Source organism: Taurulus bubalis (genome assembly GCF_910589615.1).
Source record: "Taurulus bubalis genome assembly, chromosome: 11".
Classification (NCBI taxonomy): Eukaryota; Metazoa; Chordata; class Actinopteri; order Perciformes; family Cottidae; genus Taurulus; species Taurulus bubalis.
In genome coordinates this window covers 11,172,714-11,195,053 of record NC_136599.1, presented here as the reverse complement: position 1 = coordinate 11,195,053, position 22,340 = coordinate 11,172,714, and the positions used below count along the sequence as shown (strand labels likewise).

General features: G+C 41.8%; 1 protein-coding gene across 1 annotated transcript; it reads right to left on the bottom strand.

Moving 5' to 3' along the window:
- Nucleotides 1–193: 193 nt before the first annotated feature.
- LOC306744238 (inactive dipeptidyl peptidase 10) lies at nucleotides 194–21,709 on the bottom strand (the record flags this gene model as incomplete). The annotated part of the gene is made up of 25 exons (XM_079226843.1): nucleotides 194–411; nucleotides 491–563; nucleotides 769–827; nucleotides 935–1,034; nucleotides 1,138–1,192; nucleotides 1,293–1,487; nucleotides 1,622–1,688; nucleotides 2,096–2,194; nucleotides 2,474–2,521; nucleotides 2,618–2,736; nucleotides 3,939–3,986; nucleotides 4,763–4,854; nucleotides 5,894–5,998; nucleotides 6,091–6,132; nucleotides 6,521–6,644; nucleotides 6,881–6,978; nucleotides 7,674–7,828; nucleotides 7,957–8,077; nucleotides 8,547–8,628; nucleotides 9,215–9,267; nucleotides 13,228–13,299; nucleotides 14,533–14,627; nucleotides 14,812–14,907; nucleotides 16,052–16,166; nucleotides 21,671–21,709. 25 exons carry the CDS (start codon nucleotides 21,707–21,709, stop codon nucleotides 194–196), a joined length of 2,370 nt encoding a protein of 789 aa, XP_079082969.1.
- Between the last annotated feature and the right edge of the window lie 631 nt (nucleotides 21,710–22,340).

Genomic DNA, 22,340 nt, shown 5'->3' with positions numbered 1-22,340 from the left:
GTATAACAGCAAACATAACTGTGTGCAACAAGATATACAGTACATCAATGTTTCCAGAATGTATAGGAGGTGATCTGATGTGCTTGGTCCCCACTCTTCTGCTCGTGTGCCTGGTAATTCGACCCAAGGTAATGCATAAAATGGCATTCAGTCCAAAGATAGTCCTTCCAGAAGGAGGGAAGGGGCTCTGGTCTCAGTCATCTTCTTCCTCGTCTTCCTCTACGGGATCTAGGAGGATGCTGTGCTTCAAGCAGGATTGGAGGTAGTTCACCACTGTCCGCTGGAAGTGCTGGATGCTGTGTGCCTCCCTCAGTATGTGGCCCTCATCTGGATACAGCTGCAGGGAGTAATTGGCTTCCACCTTCACCAGTCGGCTCAGGAGCTCCGCGCTGTGCTGGAAGTGTACCCTCGCTTTGGCCAAATACACACATACATTGCAATTAAAGGTGAGAAAATAGAATGAAAAACATAACATGTCACACAATCTCACCATCTGCAGTTCCATGAAGAATAAGGAAATTCTCATCTTTCAGCTTGTTAACCTCCTCCAGCAATGAGGCAGTCTGAAAAGATATGCCATCACAATAAAAGTGTTTTAGGTACACTTAGCTGAAACTAATGCAGTCTAACAACAGCCCTACAAAGAAACCCCACCTTCATACACATTTATATGTTGTTAAATGTTCAGTTTTTGTTGAAACTGTCAAGACTGCATTGGTTTTGGGGCAAAAAAAACAACTGTAACTGAGAATATTTCCACAGCCTCACCGAGTAAGCATGCTCCTCCTTAGCTGGAAGGCCTAGATACCTCTCTGAGAATGCAGCACCTGAAATAAATGGAACAACTTGTACTCAAATACATGAATTATGTCCTTTTCATCACAATTCCCATGGACTTAATGTTTGAATAGTTAATGACATAATCTCAACTCACTATAAAGCCTGAAGTCAGTTATTGGTGCCACAGCCGCCGTGCATTGAAAGAGCTTATCTGTTGCAGCTAGCATCTTGAGAGTTAAATATCCGCCAAATGCCTGCAAGGAGAAACCGAAAAGTGCTAAAACAAACAAAGCATGCAATAGCTTAAATGACTTCAGTAGGAGAAATTAGTTTCTAAATATAAAAAAATGCTGTAACCTTGCCATAGAGGACCATCCGACGATCGTCAATGTAAGGCAGTTGCATCAACAGCCTGTGGATATATCATTAAATCCTATTAGTTAACCAATTTACAAGCCATATTCTCACATGTCAATTATAGAGCTTTATTTTGTTTGCATAACTAAACTTACTCTACAACTCCCAAATAATCTTTGACTCTAACTGAGCCAAGCTTGCGCGGATCCACGCTGGTGGTCTTTTGTCCACGGCCAACCCCACTCCTGCCGTCCACCCAGGCCAGGGCCACATTGTGAGTGCCGGAGAGGACCTGAGGCCAGTCAAGGGCAAATTCTTCTGTCACCGACTGACTGCCAGGCACGCCATCCCTGAGCGACAAGACAAACAGGATCAGCAAGTACAGATGCTAGGGGTGGAAGAGTGAAGAAAGTCCAGGGATCATAGGTTGCGAAACAGGTGACATGAAATAACTCTTAGCTGCCGCTTGTACAGGGATGCTCACACAATGACGAGGAGAGGGTGCAGGTTGGCCTCGTAACCCTGAGGTAGAGATAGTTTCAAGTGTAGATCTAAGAAAAGAAAAATAAGGTCAACTGTCCACAGACATGTGAGGATTGCAGTTACATATAGAGCCTCTGCCTGACATACATCTGAACCTCTGAAGCACATACAAACTTCTAAAAAAAATAATTAATCTGACCAAAACATGCACAATCATACAAAGAGAATAATTGGCGCTGGCCCTTGAGCAGAGGTATGACTCAAATAAATAATTACCAAATCACCAAATATTTTACAAAATTAGTTGGACTATATGTGTCCCTTTCCAGGCTGAGAAACCCTTGCAGCCAGTGCTTAATATAGTCTGACTGCCTGAGAAGGGCACTCAAGGTGATCTGTGATTGCTTGTATTTGTGTGGCTAATATCCTAAACATCAAACCATATCAAATAGAACCACTGTGTCCTTTGTTGTACCATGGTTGTCTGCTGGGAGTGTCCTGAACAGAGTCTCAGGGAGCCTCTTGTCCTCCAGAGCTTTAGATAGAGGGCTGTTATCCTCCAAGACGACGTATCCTACAGGAGATTAAACACCAGTGTGTCAGATAATTAATACTAAATATCAAAACAGACGCACTAAGCTGCCAGGTTGTGGGCCAAATGATCTCCATGCAAACAGCTCTAACTGAGCGCTACAGACAGAGGGCAGTGTTCACAAGCCTGGGATTAAATAGTCTACATTCTGGTGGGCTTGAATATAGCTTCATCTGCAGGCTGTAGCAGGAAACTGCAGACAAGCCTTGTGTGTGCGCGTGTCATTATAAAATGAGTCAGACAAGCAGATGTAGCACTCACTGGAGGGGTCCTTTGTACTGTGAACCGTCACTTTAGGTATTCCTGGGCCTGGAGGATTTTTCAAAAGAAAGAAATTCTAAAACCAACTGTCTGAGCAGCGTGAAGCTTGAAAGCCTCCTCCTTGCTTTTGTGTTTCTCAGTTACCTAGACAATAGAGGATGAAGTGGGTTTGATTGGGGCTGAATTCAGCTTTAAAGAAGCGACATCCATCCATGAGAGTACAGGAGATGCACCGGCGCTGAAACACTCCATCCAGGTCCACACTTGGACACAAGAGAAAAGGGGTTATTGACCACACGGTAGAGGAATAGGACAGTCTGACGTGGTTTGATTAGCGCCAGGAGAGGGTCAATTAATTGCCAAGGTATTGAGAAAAGGTGTCAGTGTCCAGAGTCTAACTAAGCAGTTGACTTTTAAGGAACAAATGCGTGTTCAATAAGACTCAACATGAAAGCGGTTATACAGATTGCTCTGTATCGAGTCTCTCAACGACCCTCTCCTTACACATTTCATACAAGATTAATTACAGGCCAAGTTTAAACAAGCCACAGTCCCTCCTGCAAACTGTTGTGCCATCTCCTGAAGCCCAAAGCTATGTAATCTAATAAAAAGAAGAGGGGTGGATGAGGAAACAGAAAAGTGCATCTTAAATGTCAGCACAGATGGTCCTAGTCCACTGAGAGGGATGGGTTTTTTTTATGAATGTGTCAAGAGAGCTCTTGGCCTCGAGCATGTACAGCTCACAAGAATAACGATTCACATATCAACACATTAATGTGCACTTACTCTTCTGAATGCTTATTGAAGGCAATGTTGGCCAACTACTTTGGTCTAAACTGATGAATTTCAGTCCAACTAAATGTCAGGATGCCAAGAGGATGAACCCTTGTGATTTCTTTCATCCTCTGACTTTTCATCTAGCACCACCATAAAGTAAAAATGTCCACTTTACCACAAAAATATCTCACAAGATGGATTGGCATATGTTGTGTACAGACATTCATGGTCCCCAGAGGATACATTTTCAAAATCTCTCATCAACTATTCAATGGATTGACATTAAATTAACTTCCTTCTAGCGCCACCATTAGGTCATACCGTATTATATGTGCAACACTTTTATTTCTAACTGAATGCTAAACTGATGAAATTCCATCAGCATCCGCAATACGTTGTGTTTAGTACTAATTATCAAACGCTAACACGCAAAACAATGAACATGGTAAATATTATACCGGCTACATCAGCATGTGAGCATGTTGGCTAGCTGATGTTAGCATTTAGCTCAAAGCTCCACTGTGTTTTGGCTGTAGACTCTATTTCAACGTTAATAACAAGACGTGCTAGCATAGCTACTGTTCTAGCAACAACACATATCTTTGGGGTAATGTCAATAATTTGTCCGTTTAAATAGCTTTGAACATAATCTGTACTCTATCGACGCTTCAGAGGGAAACATGTTTACCTATAAAGGTGTCTGCTTTGTCTGGATTCCTCTGCACTCAGGAAATAGCTGATGATGAGAAAAACAAACCACAGACAAGTTATATCAACACTGAACCCCTTTGGGCATCTTAACGTCATCATACTTATTCTGGATATCAATTATTCATGACAAGAATACACAGATTTACATACTTCAGCATGTTAAATCCCACTTCAAATCAAAAGTGAAGTGAATGTGCATCAACGCATCATATGTCAACTATCCACCTCCAAGTAAAGTGCTGTGAGACAGAAAGACTTGTGTGGAGGCAAAAGCCGAATCAGCCCGTGGGCTTTGGGTCGGCAAACAACTGACTAGATCTTCAATTGACTTTGCTTGATTGTCGGTGATGCTCACGCCCCAGTCAGTCGGTTCATGAGGGGTTTCTGCCCCAAGCAGGGCAAAGACAGATTTAAGTGATAACCTGCTCTCTTCAAATGTAAGCTATCATTTAGTCTCTTCAGTGGCAAAGCATTTCCACAGCAAAATCAAGGTTAAAGACAGTTATTTTGACCTTTTTTCCACAGAGATCAATGCTACATGTTAAAATTGCACTTTGAGTTATTTTTAAAAAGACAATCTTATGTGGACCATTCACTCAGTGTCTGGCCTAACAAAGGAGTTGCTCTTCAGGCACTGACACATCTTGAAATTGCTCTCAGCTTACAGCGAGAGATGGTCTTTTTAATGACGGACACTATTCTACTCCAACCCCACTATTCTATTCATAGTAAGGAGCTGCAAGCTGTTAAAGCGCTGAAAGGTGATTAAACCCATCTCCGCACATTGTGACTCTCACATACATTTTTCCAGCCTTCTCGTCGAGGGCACAGAGCGAGGTGACGTCCCAGCTCCCTGATGTCAGGAAGCGAGGAGGGACGGAGGGGATGGCAGGCTGTGTTACACAGAGAAACAGAGAGGAAGAGCAATGTGGAAACCAGCCGATACGCAGAATAAAGATAGGTGCAGCGATACAGAAAGTGTGTGTCAGAGGATGGGGAGCAAAGATAAAGTTCATAAAGTTAAACCAAATATAGGCACTGATGGCTACAGAGAGAGTTCAGGAACAGAACATTTTAATGACAGTTTTTTTGACAATGGAACTGAAGTGAGCGTAACACAAAAAAGAAAACGTATGATTCGAAGCAAAGCCACTAATGATTTGTATGAGCCCAACGGTGTCACAACCCCTCAGATCTCTCCATATTATTTGCTCAATATTCTGCCTGGTTGTCTATGTCATTAACTGCCTTGTAATTTTAGGCAGAGTCTGTCCTCTGTCCTCTGGTTACCCTTTTCTGCCAGTTCCACCACCTGACCTGTTCCTCACCTGCTTCCCATTTCACTGTATACAACAGCCGTATTTATACAGGTCCACTTCCAATAGTTAGTTACTAGATATTTTTTCATGTGAAAGCTAATCACTCCAGCCAGCATTTTGGTTCTGATCCTGTTTACTGTACCCTGTTTTTGGCTTCCCAGATCCAGATTCCTGTCTACTCCCGGCCTGGTTAGTTTGCCCTGTTCTGGTTGCTTCCTTGGTTTTTGACCCTGCTTGCTTAGAATAAATCTCTTGGATTTTGGACTTTACCTGTGTGTGTGTTTTGAGTAGTGATGTGGGTTCTCACCTGTTCTCTGCCAAGAGACCCGGCAGCTATGTAACAAATGCTACTACACATCTGTCCACTAATGACAAAATGGCAGCAACAAATAAAAAAGAATCATCAAACCTTTTTAATTGCCCTTCTGGGCATGCATTAATTGCTAAATAGAAATGAACTTCCTTCCATGATGTAAAAAGCAAAACCAGACTTTGTAAGATCTGTGATCACAGTGTTTTATGTGACTCCTGTTGAAATATTTACGACCAATTTTGTCAGAAATCTTTCAAGGATGAAATGAGGAAGTAAAAGTTAACTGCCCTCAAAACTGACCTGGGCTGAAAGACCAGCGATATGGTGAAACTCTCCTCGAGCACCCTGTTTTGCTGGCAAGATTGTATAAAACACAGAGCCGTCTGCTGAAAACAATGGCACATCCTGTTGAGGAAAAGTATTGGGTTAAAGAAACAGACAGTCGTGGTGAACAGGTGTAATAAAATGTGAAGCAATGTGGCCACAACAATACATACCTGTCGTTTGTTTTGCATAATGTCCATGGCCATTTTGTGCTTCTTTTGATTTAGAATCACACAATATAGAGAAATGTATTAATCAAACTGTTTACAAAGCTAAAGCTAAGTATCATTGTTTAAATAAAGCTTATTATAATATTAATTATTAAATATAGAAATAATAAACTGTTGGCAATGGGTAACTGAAATTTGTGAGGATTTTAACGAAACGGAACAAGCAATATAATACAGCACTACATCACTGAGAATTCTTCTCATGCAGCAAATTACTTTAAATATGAATCCAGCTAGTAGATGTTTGAGAGCTTAAGGAAATCAATCCTTGCTCCCAACACAGTGTAAAAGAAGCAAAAATTATTTTAGAGCCGTATACTGCAGCGGAGGCCATTTGTGCATTACTAATGCTGAACGACTGATGACCGCTCACCTCTGAGCAAGCCCCCGTGGTGGCCTCGCACACGCAAAGCACTGATTGGTTCTGGGCACGATTCAGCCAGCGAACCGCGAGGCGTGTGCTGCTGATCCAAGTCACCATGGAGATGTAGCTGTCTCTGAAGAGGCGATGCAGAAAATGATACATGGGCAAAGTGGTGCAGAGGAATGAAAAAAAAAACAGTGGAGAGAAATATTGAGACATGAGTAATAATATCTGACAGGTGATGTCTAAAGTCAGCATTAACATAATGGTATCTGATACCAGATGGGCCTGTTGTTGCTGATACCTTATTCAGCAATTTAAGTCAGTCTCTGTGCATCTCTAGGTCTTACATTCAGAAAGAAGTTGTACCTGGCCCTGAGAGAGTCAGGAGGCATCATCTCCAGAGTGTGAGCTGGACCATACAGATTCACCACAAACAGACTGACTGATGGGATACTTGAGCCAGCCTGTGAGCACAACAAAAAGTATATAAAAAAACAATCAAATAAACTAATTAAAAAGTGGACGCGCCGGTAAATCCTTTTAGCCATTGCTTAAAGACAGTGACCATTCTCTGCCCCTTTGTTCCAGACTGTAATGTCTTGACAATTTATTTTATAAATTGACAATTAAATTTGGCACAGATATCAATGGTGCCCACAGAATGAATCCTTGTGACCTTGTTGCTCCCCTGACTTTCTTTCTCTCGCTCCACTTTGAGGTTGACTTGTTTAAGCCACTATTGGATGGATTGCCATGACATTGTAATAATTGGTTTAAAGACCTGCAAAACTCATGACATTCCCATCAGCCTCAGCTGTCCTTTATGTTAAGTTGCTAATACTGTGAACATGGCAAATATTACACCCATAGACTGTATATAATAAGTGGATGTACTCACTCACTGTGACATCACCTATTGGTTTGTGGATATGGTTTTGATGCTTTGAATTTGGCATTTTGGCCTTTGCCCTCTTAGATTTTTTCACTGTCCAGTTTTTTTGGAACCAGAAGTGATTCATATAATAAATAGGACCATAACCTGCTAAACGAATGTCATACTGTGTTGAAGAAAACTTGAAACGGGTGATTGAGACCATAAACTTGTGTTAACTGAGGTAATAAATCAAGTTAGAAGTAGGGCAATGTAAAACATTGTTACCTTGGGGTAGGGGAAGAGCACATTGGAAGGGTAGAGACCACCTAAGAAGTGAGGTATTTCCATCACAGGTGTGGCAGAGTTGTTGATGGTGAGGTACGCCAGCCGGGCCCCGTCCATAGACCACCAGTGGGCAACATATGTCAAAAGCACTTCCTCTGTTTAAAAAGAAAGTGTATGTTGTTATATCAGACTCAAAGCATATACCTGCTGTTCATAATCACTGTTGTCAGCTTGGTTTTACAGATTGTTCACTCTTTAGTTTAAGTGCTGGAATACACCCAACCTTCATAAGTCCAGTCAGAGAGCCCGTTCACCACATTCTGCTCCAGGTCAGTGGTGGTGAGACGCAGGGCTTTGCTGGTCACACTCAGCTTATAGTAGATATCTCCGTCAAACACATAGGCCTGGCATGAGCGGCACAGAGAGACAGAGCGAATCCATTATCAAAGATGGTACGGTTGAAGGCTTCGTCGCATGGCTGCCAGAATCGAGCGCCGGTCGGACGCCGTCCAAGAGTGAATGAATCATTGGCCAGCACAAGTGAGAGCCAATACATCTTTACTTGCCAGTTAATATGCTGCAGACGTAGCAGCAAAAAGCCAATTACATTACAGGGAAGGTAGATGAATGATATTATGAGTATAAAACAACTCCATTATAGCAACACAGTCTCTGCAATAACCCCTGAGATGGAGATCATCTCATAATGACAGAGACATGATACCATTGATGTTATAATTATGAAAATGATGTCAAAGGACTTTGTTATTATGGATTGTTGAGGTTGAGAAAATCTCCTTATCATATTGACAGGTGTAGCTGATTTAGATGATGTAGACAGCACATTGATCAGGTAAATGAGAGAGGGCTTACCAGCTGGCTCCCCTGAGGCCCCCAGGAAGCGTATTGTAGCACTGCCTTCTCCCTCTCCGGAGGATTAAGCTCCAGCAGATCCCTGGAACACACACAAACAATCATTACATAAGCCCTCTTTTAGGGACAAGTGTCCTGTTTACAGCTCTCTCAGGTCCATCCATGCCCTGGCCTTGAGCTTTGCTTGAGAGAGACACTGCACTGTGAGGACAAAGGAGCAAGATGCAGACAGGGAAAAACAAAACAGAGAATGGAGTTGGTACATGCAAGAGTGCAACATTTCTTGTTACATATTCCGAGCTGCACTTTTTTTCTTCCCAAGGACAGGCAAACATTTTTCTCCAAGGCATACTCAGGCAATGAACAATACTGCAGGTCCTCCCGAATTCCTTTATCAGAACCATTCCTCAGAAGCTCCAGGGATCATCCACAGCTTTCCACTGATATAATGCTGATTATGAATCTCAGGCAGTGAAATCTGAAGTACAGTGCAAACCTTATGGAACCTGGAAAGACCACTCAAGAATGAATGCATGTCTGACGGAAACATGAGGCTCTGATTCGATGAGACACACTCTGGGGGAAGTTTTTCAATCCGCAGGTCTGCTTGCATTGGTGACGCTCATGCCCAGTGCAGCCCATGCATTAGCATTCATGATTGCACCTACCCATTAGCCACATTGTAGATAGCATAGGAGGCTGTGAAGGACTGAGAGAACACCTGAAAAAGGTAGAGGATATCATGCACACAGGTGTGCCACACTTAGATGACAACACACATGTATTTTAGTGCTCACACATGCGTAAAAATAATGTGAAATACAAATGAAACAAAGGTTAGGGAGGGCCCTGCCGAGGCCCACCTTACAATTAAACAATAAGCAACAGGAAGATATGTTTGTTTCTTGTGACTTATTGCTTTTTTAAAGGGCAGCAATATTATGCTATAAAATGTAGAAACCTTAAATTATTGTATTAATAGTAGTTTAATAACAATGTAATGCTATCATTTCACCTAAAATAAGCAGTAGAAGCAAAGTATCTGTAAGTGGTGCATGATTACCAAGGTTAACAATTAAGCAAGATAGCAAGCGTGAAAGATAGTGCAGGAAACGTAAAGGCATAATGAAAAAAATGTACAATTTACAATATATCAACCTATTATGCCATTTATGCCACACAGCCACGGAACTCTTTTAAGACTGGCCTAAACACCTTTTTATTCAGGAAAGCATTTTTTGACAGCTATACATTTTTTATTATGGTTTGCATTAACTATGTTTTAACTATGTTTATATTTGTTTTACTATATATTGAGAACTGCAACACTACAATTAAACACAGCTTATTTGGGAGGAAAAAACAAAACAATCATTCTGTGGGTCCACAAAATCTCCCATTCAGTGTCTTTGGAGCAGCCACAGACTTAACACTCAGTGACATAACCAGTTTAAAACTTACTTCTCTGGTTTCTGGCTTTGATAGAGTAGCTCTATGTTCACAAATATTGATAGAAAACACAGCGGAATAATATATAGGAATTATTTATGTGGGTGGGGTTCCCATTTAAGAGAGAAACTAAGACAGACATTCTTATTAAATAGCATCGTTACAGCTAATATCTTTCCCACTGAGATCTATGGTAGCTGGCAACCCCGACACAGGCATCAGCAGCTCGATGAATAATTCAATTAACACGCTGAAAAAGACTAAAGTTCCAGAATCAATGTGTGTGAGTGTGTGTGTGTGTGTGTGTGTGTGTGTGTGTGTGTGTGTGCACGTGTGTGTGTGGGTGTGTTTGTTAACTGCAATTGACGACAGCATTACCTGATGAATTCTCGGTAATATATTGATTTGTATTATTAATTTTTTTCCTCTAAGGCAAAGGGTTGGGAACAGGCTATTTGCCCACTGGGCTCTCAAAGCCTGACCCTTCCAAATAACTAGTCCCCAAAGAAATTAAATGTCACATTCTCTATACAGCACACTTAGCTGTGAAATTGGATTTTTCCCCTGTGTTGTTTGTCTGTTGCTAGAAAATGCATGGATGGAAAGACACAGCGATAAAGAAAGAAAGGAATTCTAAAGGCTATCTAAAGAAATTGAAATCTGATTGCGACGTAAAGTCTGAGCATGATGGGCACAGGGCGTACAGCTGTTTCAATTACAACCAAAAATAACTGCAATGACACGAAGAAGAAGAGGATGACTTGGTCGAACACTACGGGAAAAAAGGGAGGGAGGGAGGAAGGGAGGAAAGGATGCAGAGACAAGGACTAATCTTGGTCCTGACAGGGAGTATCACTCTTCGAGACCACGGGGGGCGGCATCGCCATGTGCAACATGTTCAATCAGCTGTTCATGATTTGTAAATGAACCCAGAGATTCTGCTCATGATTTAACATCATGGGGCTGGTGACAGAGGCTTTACTTTATTGTGCGTTTGTGTGTGTCAGTGTGATAAACAGAGAGACAGTGAGAGCATCTGTCTTGGAGAGGAAGAGTGGATTCTAATGTGGCTGCCTGTAACATATAATAAATCCTCCAGATTGCTCTGCCCCCACACACACACTTTACCACCCAATCCATGTCTACAAAATGGGGGTGGGTGCATACAACACAGATTAAACACTCATAAATTAGCTTGTTAATACCGAGTTAAAGGAAATGTATTACAGCACATGTAACAGGAGCACAGCTATAATATATATTGTACCCTGCATGATACACAATAATATACCCAATAGCAACCTTCCCTTCCCAAGCGTTTCTTAGCAGCCCCATTATGCGCTGCCTTTGATACCAGCACCCATCAGCGTTTGCTGCAGAGTGTAGACACGACTCTGTTGGCATCTTATTTGTCCCTAAACTGCACTGTCTTGGCAGGTGCTGGTCCGTTTGCCTCCGCTCAACAATCCGAGATTGATCTTGCATCCCTCTTTTATAAAAAATATGTGGGACTTCTCTTTCTTACACACAAACCCATTAAATTCAAACAGGCTTTGAGGAAAGACATTTTCCTGTGTACAGGAAATCTGCTTGCTGTCGTTCCTATGTGGCCAAATCCCCAATTCACTTCTATGTACACCCTCTTATCAGAATCCATTTATTTTCACCCACCAGGCACAAAGCCCTCCCTAAAGCATCCAGAGCTAACACAAAACCCAGAGAAGCCTTTTAACTTTACCCAGAGCCTGCTCATGCATTTCTCACCGCTGCAGCTTTCTCCTTTTAGCATCTTTGTCTTTCTTTGATAACCATTCTGATTGATTTAAACTGGGCAGTGTATTTGAGGGGAAATGGTGCATATCCTATTTTTCTGTGGCTTCCCCCACCGCTCTCTCTGTTTTTCTCTCTCGTTCTCTGCCACTCTCAGCAACGTGCCGCTCCTCTTTCGAACAGCAAAGCTGGTGCCTGGCGCAAACTGCTTCAGTCAGCACAAATCCCCTCCAGAGATGGACAGAAGAAAAGTGTCAGAGAGTGAGGAAGAAGGAGCGAAGAGAGAAGGATGGAGCTGGAAAGATGAGTAGAATAGAGGAATAGCCTCCATGCACACTAAATGCCAACCATGCTAACGCAAACATATCCATTTCTAAATGACTCCAGGTGGCGTGCCCACTGTCTCGGATTTCCTCCAGTGTGAATACGCACTGAGCATACAGATGAGAGTAGATAATTCCTGCTGACATTAAAGAAAGTATGCTAATAGAATAAATCTAAAGCAATCCACAGATTGGACAAAGATCTGAGCCCTTTCTCTCCAGAGATATCTGAAAAGTGATTGAATGTATGTTAATCACTGAATAATGCAGTTAGAATGGATACACTGTGTTTCCATGATCATTCACCCCTCCAGAAAAGAAGTAACTAAACAAATGAGAGTGAGAGAGAGCCGCAAAAACTGATTTCTGGTTTTTAATAAAAATGGAGGGAAATGTGCTGAGGGATTTAATTTCATCCCAATTCTGTTCCCCTCTGTCGGTGATTACTTGCAAATAACACAACTTGCATGTCCTTTGAGGAAAGACCCAGCTATTTATTAATGGTGCGGGTATTTGCAGTGTGGGGCGGCAGGAGGAGCTGAGTTATGTGGTGTTAAAGTAAAGGGAGCAAAAATATCTGTTTTGTGTCGACCCAAAACCACCTGCGATTGGGATTCTTGTCAGCTTCTCATTAAAATTCCCCACTGAACTAGCGGGGCGATTTCATTACTGCAGCTCCAACTTTACCCCTCAATCTCCTTGATATCCCCTTCCCACATTCCTCCCCCGCTATCACATGGATCACTCACTCTAAGCTTTCCTCAACCCCCTGCACCTTCCGCCATCAACCAGTTTAAATATTTAACTAACTACCCATATGTTATCCCTGTCATGTGGCGGGGGGTGTTATGGAGCTTACGAGTGCCGCAGTAGCAGAACCAACACGCACGCACGTGCACACACGCAGAACCAACACGCACGCACGTGCACACACACACACACGGGCTTAGGATGCAATTCAGAGTTATTTTGCAGCAACCGGTGGGTGGGCTGCCAGACACGTTGAGCCGTGTGAGCGGTAACAGCCTTTGATATTAGGAGGATAATGTATGACCCTAGATGTCTTCTGAAGGTAAAGAGGTTGACGGAGCTTATTCTGGAATAACTCTGAGTCAACTTGGCATTCGGAGAAAACTTACCGGTCGAATGTTATACGCCAAGAGGACAGACGTCTTGTCAGCAGACACTTGAAATTTAGTAGCTGTCAGGTCCTGTTGAAAGATTAGACAATACATTATCAGCAACTTTCATTTGTTTTCCTGGGGAGACAACCCTGTCTCCTGCAAAATGATATTCCCTTACAGCTAAACTGCTTTCTCAATTACATTTAGAGGTAAATGTTCACAGGTTCAGATTTAGACCTGCTTGCTCATATCCACTGCGCAGAGGATTATGGGTCAGAATAGCCGGAACAGCATGCTCGCTAAAATACTGCAAAATGTTGCAGGAGGATGTCCTAGTATTTTTGGCATACTGCATTTGACAAATTTGGACCTACTAAATAGTATGGTTGTATTGGTATTAGAACGTACATATTTTCTCCTGGATTACAGCTGTATTTTAATGTTAGACATGGAAAGACAATTACAAAAAGCAAAAGATATCCTTTCTTATGTTCAGGCAACAAAACTAATTGGTTTTGTTACAAATATCATATTTTGGCTTGAAATGATAAAAGAAACCTGCAGCAACAATACCTGATTAAGTATAGGCAACAAAAGTACTTGTGGGGACTCATTTAATTAAAACTTAATTGTGATACGTAATCCACAATTTCCCTGGAAACGAACAATGAAGATATTTTTCTTCACAGTTAGACATTTTACAACAGCACTCAGGTTTCCTGGCTTATAAATTGGGGTCTTTTTGGATTCCCGGTTGAACCTTGAGAAACTTTTCAGGTCGGTTCTATTGTGCTTAAATTCTAATGTCTATGTTTGACACTATGTAGCTAAAATTGTGTCAGCCATTCATTTATTTTGGGAAATTCCATATGCATCTTGGTACTTATACAGGAATATTTATTTTTCTGGAATTAGTAAGAGCAGCAGAGATATCAAATCATATCATAGCGCCGAGGAGAGACTTGTTCTCAACCTGACAACACAACCCTGCTTTAAGCTCCTCGGCGATGACCCATATAAATCTGTCAGTGTCGCGCAGAGGCGGTGTTCAAAATGATGCCCTTGCTTGGGAAATTCTCTTTGAAGCCACATGTTGAGAGGGCTCACAGAGCAGCCATATTTGGGGAGAAATGAGCTGATACTGTCACTCTGCCAATTCTTTATTTGTCTTAAGTGTGGGATGTGGAAAAGTGGCACTTCTCTCTCTCTCGATCTGGAAGCGCTTATTGGCCAGTCGATTTGTCCAGCTGTCTGAGGATACAAGCCAATCAATACTGAAAGCTGTCCACTGTCCTCAAAAGCTGTGTTGCTGTAACTCACCAGGGAGCTGTTGTCCACCAGAGTCGAGGTGAGGTTGCTGTTGAGGCTAAACGACAGGACGTGTCCTTCTCTAGTGCCGAGAGCCACTTCATTTTCTGACAGGGTTAAGACAGTTCAGGGAAGAGGATCCTGTGTTATTACAGTGATGGCTTAAATCCACAGAGGCAGAAACAGCTGCTAGGTCTGCAAAACAGTAGCTCAGTTTCAGGTGAGATCGATAAAGTGGGATTAAACCAGCATGAGCACTTTGTCAGTCAGGAGTAATTTACGAGACCTTACCGTTCAACCATGCCACACAGGGGTCATGAACTTTCAACTCTTCACTCTCTAGATCCTCCATTGTGAGATGGGAACGGAGTAATAAGTGAGATTCATCTTCAGAGACAAACAGACAAGAGTTAATTAGTTCATCAAACAGAATGTCATGTTTATAGTGAAGCAAAGCCTGATTGTGTTTGAGCCTGGTCTAAATATCTGCTTCGGTTTGGTCTTTTTTCCACATTGACTTTATTTGAACGATTGAAAGACATGCAACAAAGGTCACTTCCCAAGGCACTCCTATTTTTTCTTTCATTTTTAAAGAGACGAGATTGGGAGCATTTCTATTCAAGCCTCTCAAAGACTTGCAACATGGTTGCTTGGATAACAACGCACACACAGAGGGAGGGCAACTTCCTTTTCTACTCCAGGTAGAAATTACTCCACCATATCTTTACATATCAAATAGTTGTTTGCTGCAATATGAATGCTATAAATGTCGTTTAATGCTTCTTTAATGTCATTAAACATTTGAAACATTTGTAAAATGCTTGCCTACGTAACCGCAAGTTCGACTTTTTGGGATATATGCCTATTCGCTTCCTAGCTACTAACTGGAGAGTTAGATCACAAGATGGATACCACTCTCACAAGTTTAATTGTGCATTAAATATAAGGCTACAGCCAGCAGCTAGCTATCTTTGCTCGTCATAAAGACTGGAAGCAGCTAGCCTGGTTCTGTCCAACAATAACAAATATGAAACCTCTGGTCCATTGCAGGCTGTTTGGGGATTGTGGTTGTGGATCTGCATACCTCTAAAGCCCCCTTTAACACCAGGCAATGGTGTTTATTACTTACATGACATTGGAAGACGCGTCAATAGAATAACCACCACCATACAATGGGTGAGATATTAGCAGACACATATAAGCCCTCAATATAACTGATATGTCACGCAGCTCTACTTTCAAATTACAGTCTATGTATGGAACAAAAAAAAGTGGGAATTTACTTTTTAAAACTTCCTTTTTGAAACAGATAAAATAAACAATATATCATATTTTAATTTGAGAGCTGTAGAGGTGTTCATTGTGTCGCGCTTCTCATCTAACTATATATATATATATATATATATATATATATATATATATATATATATATATATATATATATATATATATATCCCACTAACCCTTTAGTTCCCTAAATTCAACACATCTCTGCTTTGCTGCCTTTTCTCCTCCAAACAGCTCTTCTTACCGGGTGTGAGGAGGATGACAGAGAGAATGACCAGAGACATAACAGCCAGGATCACCACCATGGCTATTCCTATGCCCTTCCAGTTCCGCGGGGGACCATCTGAACTCCCCAGGTCCTGATATGAAAAGAACACACACAAACACGGGGATGAATGCGAGCACAGCAGTGGAGGAGAACATAAGTGCTGCTTCATCTCCACGCTCTCACAGAAATTTCTCCCTGACAGGCACATCAATACAGCAAGCCCCATAGAGGGGACTGAGACCAGTCTTTGCTGAATTACACACATTTTCCGTATGAGAAATGTATAAAATTGTGGCATAATATGACGGATCAGAATTTGATTGCAGCAGCAAATTTGGCCGCAAATGTGTCTTTATCATCGCCTCATTTCACCTGATACATGACTGATGGGCATGTGGTTTTGCAAAAAAAGAAAAGAAAAGAGTGACGTGGTTTAAGTTATAATGATATATGTGTTGCCTGAGTGCTTTTTATAGGAAAAGCTGCTACCTATTTCATCTGCTTCAACAGCAGTGGATGAAGTTGTTAACGAGGCAATGAAAATGAGGAAGAAGTAGATGGGACTATATAACTATACAATAAAATATAGACAAAGCTTCAGTTATAAAGAGAGAAAATGATTCTTCAAATCTGTGTATATCCTGCAAATGTGATCAGGGAGAGCTGATGAGAAGCCAGCATCTGTATCAGTTACCATTAAACACAATGGCATGCTGTTCCCAAGCTGCACTTCACTCCCTCATAACGAGTGGCTGGCACTGCTAGAGCCACATAGACGCTGGAGTCTGAGGGTTCAATCACACAGCAGCTACAAATTCCAGTCCTCATTATGGCTGCTCCACCTTTTGACGTAACCCTCACAGCCTTGCCTGTCCAGATCACCTTCCTCCAGGCATTAGGGAGGAGGGCAGCTGAAGGAAGGCATCTTGGCCTGCTGGTCAACAGATGGATGCTCCTTCGTGCTCCCTGCGTGACACCAGCTGTCCCTGACTCACCTAACAAATCCTCTCCACAAACATACACTCGTTTACCCCCATTGACCACCTGACTTAAAGCTGCTGGCACATAGTGTTTTAAAGTGCTGAAAACTGAGAATGCGCTCACATAAATGGAGTCAAAATGTCTTAAAAATCCATTTCAGAAAACTGAAACATGGTGAATTCAGCCGGGGCTGATGAGTAAAGGTCAATGCAGTTGAACCAGAAGCGGCAAGGTTTCTCCATTGTCTCTATGCCTGTTTGCCATTTATTTGTTCAGATAAAAATCCTCCATTCACAATGTGTTTTTTTAAAACACTTTTGAGAATTTGTCTCTCTCTCTGTAAAAAATCAAAAGCTAAGGCATGAAACCAAGAAATAAACTGTCACACACTTAGATGATTGAAACAAAAAGGCAAAGAGCAGTTTTATTTTATACCCAAGATGAATGGAAGACAAACAAGGTCTGTTCTATCGCAAGCGGTTGCCAGCACAGAACTCCTGCCAAGGTCTCATCTTTAATATATCTTCTTGGCTGCAGTATTATAACATATTCAAATTAAAACCACTACCAGTTACACATGCAGGAACAACTTTTAAGTAAGGGTTGAACCTTCAGGGCCCGTGTATCCATACTGGTCTTTCTAACAATTGGTTTTGTCTCATTCTACTGCGATCTCAGCACACAATCTCTCCACCATTATCCTCCCATCAGATAAAGAAACCTACAGCAGTATATGAAGGCTTTGGGAGCAGTCAACTCTGACTCATACTGTATCTTCAGCACTTTCTGTTTGAGTGAACGGTTAGAAATTTGGAAAATTGAGAGCTGAATGTCTTCTTACAAACTGGGTGTATGTTGTGTAAAATTGCTAAAACCATGAATAGCAATGTCTAAGTCTCTTTGTTCCACAAAACATATAAATAATTATATTCCAGGATCTCATAGTAGAAAGGAACATTTTAAATTAAATTCCTCCACTTGACTGATCCCAGCACACAGTATTTTCAATCCCAAGTCCTCCATCTAATTACTGTGAGCAACGTGAGAGCGGAAACATCATCCTAATGGGTTACCCTCCTATCATTCCCCTGAGCCGAGACATTAGACCGTACTTCCAATTAAGGTCACATCGTCGTTGTAACAGACCTGGGAGAATCCCACGTTTGGGAAAATGAGGAGTTTTGTCACACTTGCAAATGCGGTAGAGATGTACCGAGCAGAATTCCCAAAGTGAACATTGTCGAAGCTGCCAGTGCTGACTGGTCGCTGATCCCAATGCATGAGGGAATCTAGTGCAGCACAAATTGCAGGCACAGGGGAACAGATGACGAGCTGGGCTGTGTGAAGGGCAGGCTTCTGTCAATCGGGTTTTCTTCGGAGCAAGATCAAATATGAATCTAAGTGAGGCATCTAATTTATTCAGCCTCTGAAACCCCTCAGGAGTTGGAGAAAAAGCCTCGCTGAGGTGTCAGCCAAACACCAAAGAGTGTGAAAATACAAATCAAAAGGTAATGTTTACAGATAACTCTTCTGAAGGAATCCCCTTGAGAGGATTTTTTTGGCAAACCATACAGAACTGCATGAGAGAAGAGAAAGCTCTTCTGTTTGCCAGTGGAGCAAGGGGATTTGAACTCAACCAAATGAGCGAATCGATAAGATGGACGGTGGTGCACGGTCCAGAGGGAAATAATGAATAGTGGTAATACAGCCATAGAGGAGACTTCTAGGAAGACCCGCTCTGTTAAACACTGTTTCTTGCCAGGTATGACACCTCCATGTGGAAGACGCAGACCAATTCTGACATTTCTATCATTTCAACTTAAGAATCACAATGATCGGACTGGAAGCGTAAATTAAACTGCACACAAACAGATTACTGGCAAGATAACTGGCTTATTCTTCGCGGAGCACTGCACACAAAATCAAACAATTCCAACTGTATTGATTGAGGAAAAAAAGCAATCCACACTAAACACAATTTCTCAATCTGCACATCGAGCAACACAACTAGGCTGCGCAGAATCAAGGCAGTGCTGAGAATTCATAAATTAGACTCTGGAGACCTCCTAACTCCATCTTCGGTGTCTTTGAGGCATGAAGAATCCGACAATAAATCATAAGCAGAGGAACGAGGGAACCATTGCAGGCTCTTTGGGGCTTCTGGTTTTGGATTTGCATACCTCTAAAGCTCCCTTTAACATCAGGCAAATATGTGTAATACTTACATGACTTTGGCAGCTGCAACAATGGCATATCCACCACAATAAAAAAGGGGGAGATCTATTGGCAGACACCTCAATATAAACTATACGCTCCTTACTTTAACGATACACTGTAATCGCTCACAAGGGAAGGCTGTAGATTAGCAAGTACCATACGTATGTATTACTATGTCAATATCGCTCAGTGCCTCATTTAAAATAAAGGTCGTCATTAGAGCAGGCTGTAACTTTCGTGTGGTTGGGATAAATTGTAACCAATCTGCTGTAGTAATGAGATACTACAGCTCAATATCGATTCATATCTAGGATATCTTTCATCACATCCAGACACATTTCTGTGCTCCCACTCACTGTGCCATGTCTCCCTTTGTGTTTGTTAAAAATAAATAAAAAAGTGGGTGGTATAGACACCATATGAGACTAACTGGGCAGATTTATTTGCCCTCGAGGCCATTACCAGACAATGCAGCATACGCCTTTGTGAAATGAAAGACCTGCTGCTTTAGCCTCTGGCGCTGCAAGGCCGCGCTGTGTTCCTCTTTTTATGCTCCCCATCATGCATAAGCAAATGACTGTACAAAAGGGTATGAGTATGTATGAGGGAGCTTTTCCTCAGTATGTCCAGCCACTCTGTGACTAAGTTCCTGCCTTTAATAAACCAGCAGCATCAGTCAAATCCATGTGGGAGAGTTGCAGTTGACATGATGTATAGTGTTTCAGTGAAATATGAGAACGATATGGCATTTGTCACTCGGCTGAGACTCTTCATAAATACTCTAACAGTAATGAATAGGTTTATAATATGCTCATTATACACACAGATAATACACTTGGTCGTATTATCACATCATCAGTGCTGAAGATGAATGTTAAAACTATATTGACTTTGAAAAACAACTAATTCAATGTTTAGAACAAATGTCTTTCTTCATGCCAGGGATTAACTGAACCAGTGCATTATGTATTCCTGTCATGGCATTTCTGATGTGGCTTTCATATTTGACAGAGGGTGGTGACACAAGTCATTTATGTTAACGCTCTTTCCTCCTACTGTATTATGGAACGTCTAATACTGTGACACACAGATGTATGACACAAGTAGCAACACAAATCATGCCATAAATCATTGCATCTTCTCCTAAATGGAGACCGACAATCGTAGCCCAGGGTGGCCTCATTAAATGCTTCATAGTGTAAAGATTGGTTAGAGACCGTGACATGAAATGTTGCGACATTTGCAGGTAATGGATTGTTTATAATCCCCGCAGCCTTGTGTGGCCCCCTTTCAAGGAGACAATAATGCTGCAGTATTATCACACAGACCCTTCACCACGAGTAGAATAAACTAAAGGTTAGTGCGACACTTCATGTCAAACATTACTATGCTCATATTGCATACCAATTAGACATCATTTAACTGCTCCATAGTCTCTCACACGCTTTCCCCAGGGCAGCTCTGCACTAATCAGCTCATGATTGAAAATCTTTCCCAGGAAGGATGACAGTTTGTTGAGATTTGTTATTTAAGAGAGCTCACTTAGTAAGGTATTCAATTGTTGCTCAGCACTGTCAAGAAACAGCAACACAAGAGTCACATTTTTGGACAATAACTGGAAAGTTTGATTCAAAGAGGGAAACACTACATGTTAGAGGAGCTACATACATCATGCAAATCCAATTAAAAACAAAGTGTGATGTTGATCAGTGACAGAGATGAACTGTCAAGGAAAAGTCACAAAGGAGCAGGTGTGCATGTTATTTACAATTGAATGGGAGAGCTGTGTTAAAGAATAATTTACATTATAGATATTTCATTAAAGCCAGCATTTGGCATAGTCGATGAGGGCTAATAGTGTGAGTAAAAACACAAACAGTGGATGTATTGGCTCATAATCTTTGTTCAATGACAATACACCTACACAGCAGAGGGATAATCAATCATACAGTGCAGGCTGCAGGTTTGAGCCTCGTTGTCACTGTGCACGTCCAGACTGGAGGGGACATTTTTCTACTGGGACAAATCATTATCTGTGATTATTATACTGGGGGGGATGCTGATGCAGATATCATGGTATAAAAGTCTCCACGGGACAGAGGGACAATAAGAGTGCGAGGCTGTGGACGTCGAGTTAACACACCAGCCTGCACCGCAGTGCACAGTCAAGGCTGTCCAGGAGATGAATATTGACGGAAAAGTCTGAGTGGGCGAAATGACTAAAACACTAATTGATAGTCATCGTATTATATGAGGAATTCCCCACTGCACATCAGAAATTACACACATATACACGCGCACGCATGCACGCACGCACGCACGCACGCACGCACACTGGTCTAAATCTGAGGAAAAACTAAGTAGGGATAGATACCAAATTTAAAAAAGCACACATACCGGCTCCGTGGTCATGTTTTGTTGAGTTGTGGCAATCATTGTAATCCGCAACAAGCTCTGCTTCCGCTGTGGCTTCAAACCTCGTCGAGCAGCTGCACTGTTGTCTTGCAGAGCTTTTTCTGCATGCTCTGCTTCTTGCAAGTTTGTCCTCGCTGGGCTGGTGGTTTCTCTCTCTCTCTCTCTCTCTCTCTCTCTCTCTCTCTCTCTCTCTCTCTCTCTCTCTCTCTCTCTCTCTCTCTCTCTCTCTCTATCTCTCTCTTTCTCTCTCTCTCTCTCTCTCTCTCTCTCTCTCTCTCTCTCTGTGCACGGGTGACTCGTTCAGTCATCTATCTTTTTTTCTTCAGATTTCCAATCTGATAAAAACTATTGATTGGCTGCTGAGACAGGAGGTTTGGGAGCCATGGGCGACAGAAGCTGTTCCAGTATTCCTATTATTTACAAAATATTTAACAGCCACTTTTACACGTGAGTATTTATATTTTGATGCTATGATTGAAAAGTGCAATATTTGAATTGCATTGATATAATGATTAGAGAAACTAATCATAGTGTAAAACTACAATAATATAGCCTACCTAATCGTGTAGTGTATGCAATAACACAATAATACACGTACGTATATTAATTAGAAGAAGGAGCAATGCTGCAGTGCCTTAATTTCCAAAAAACC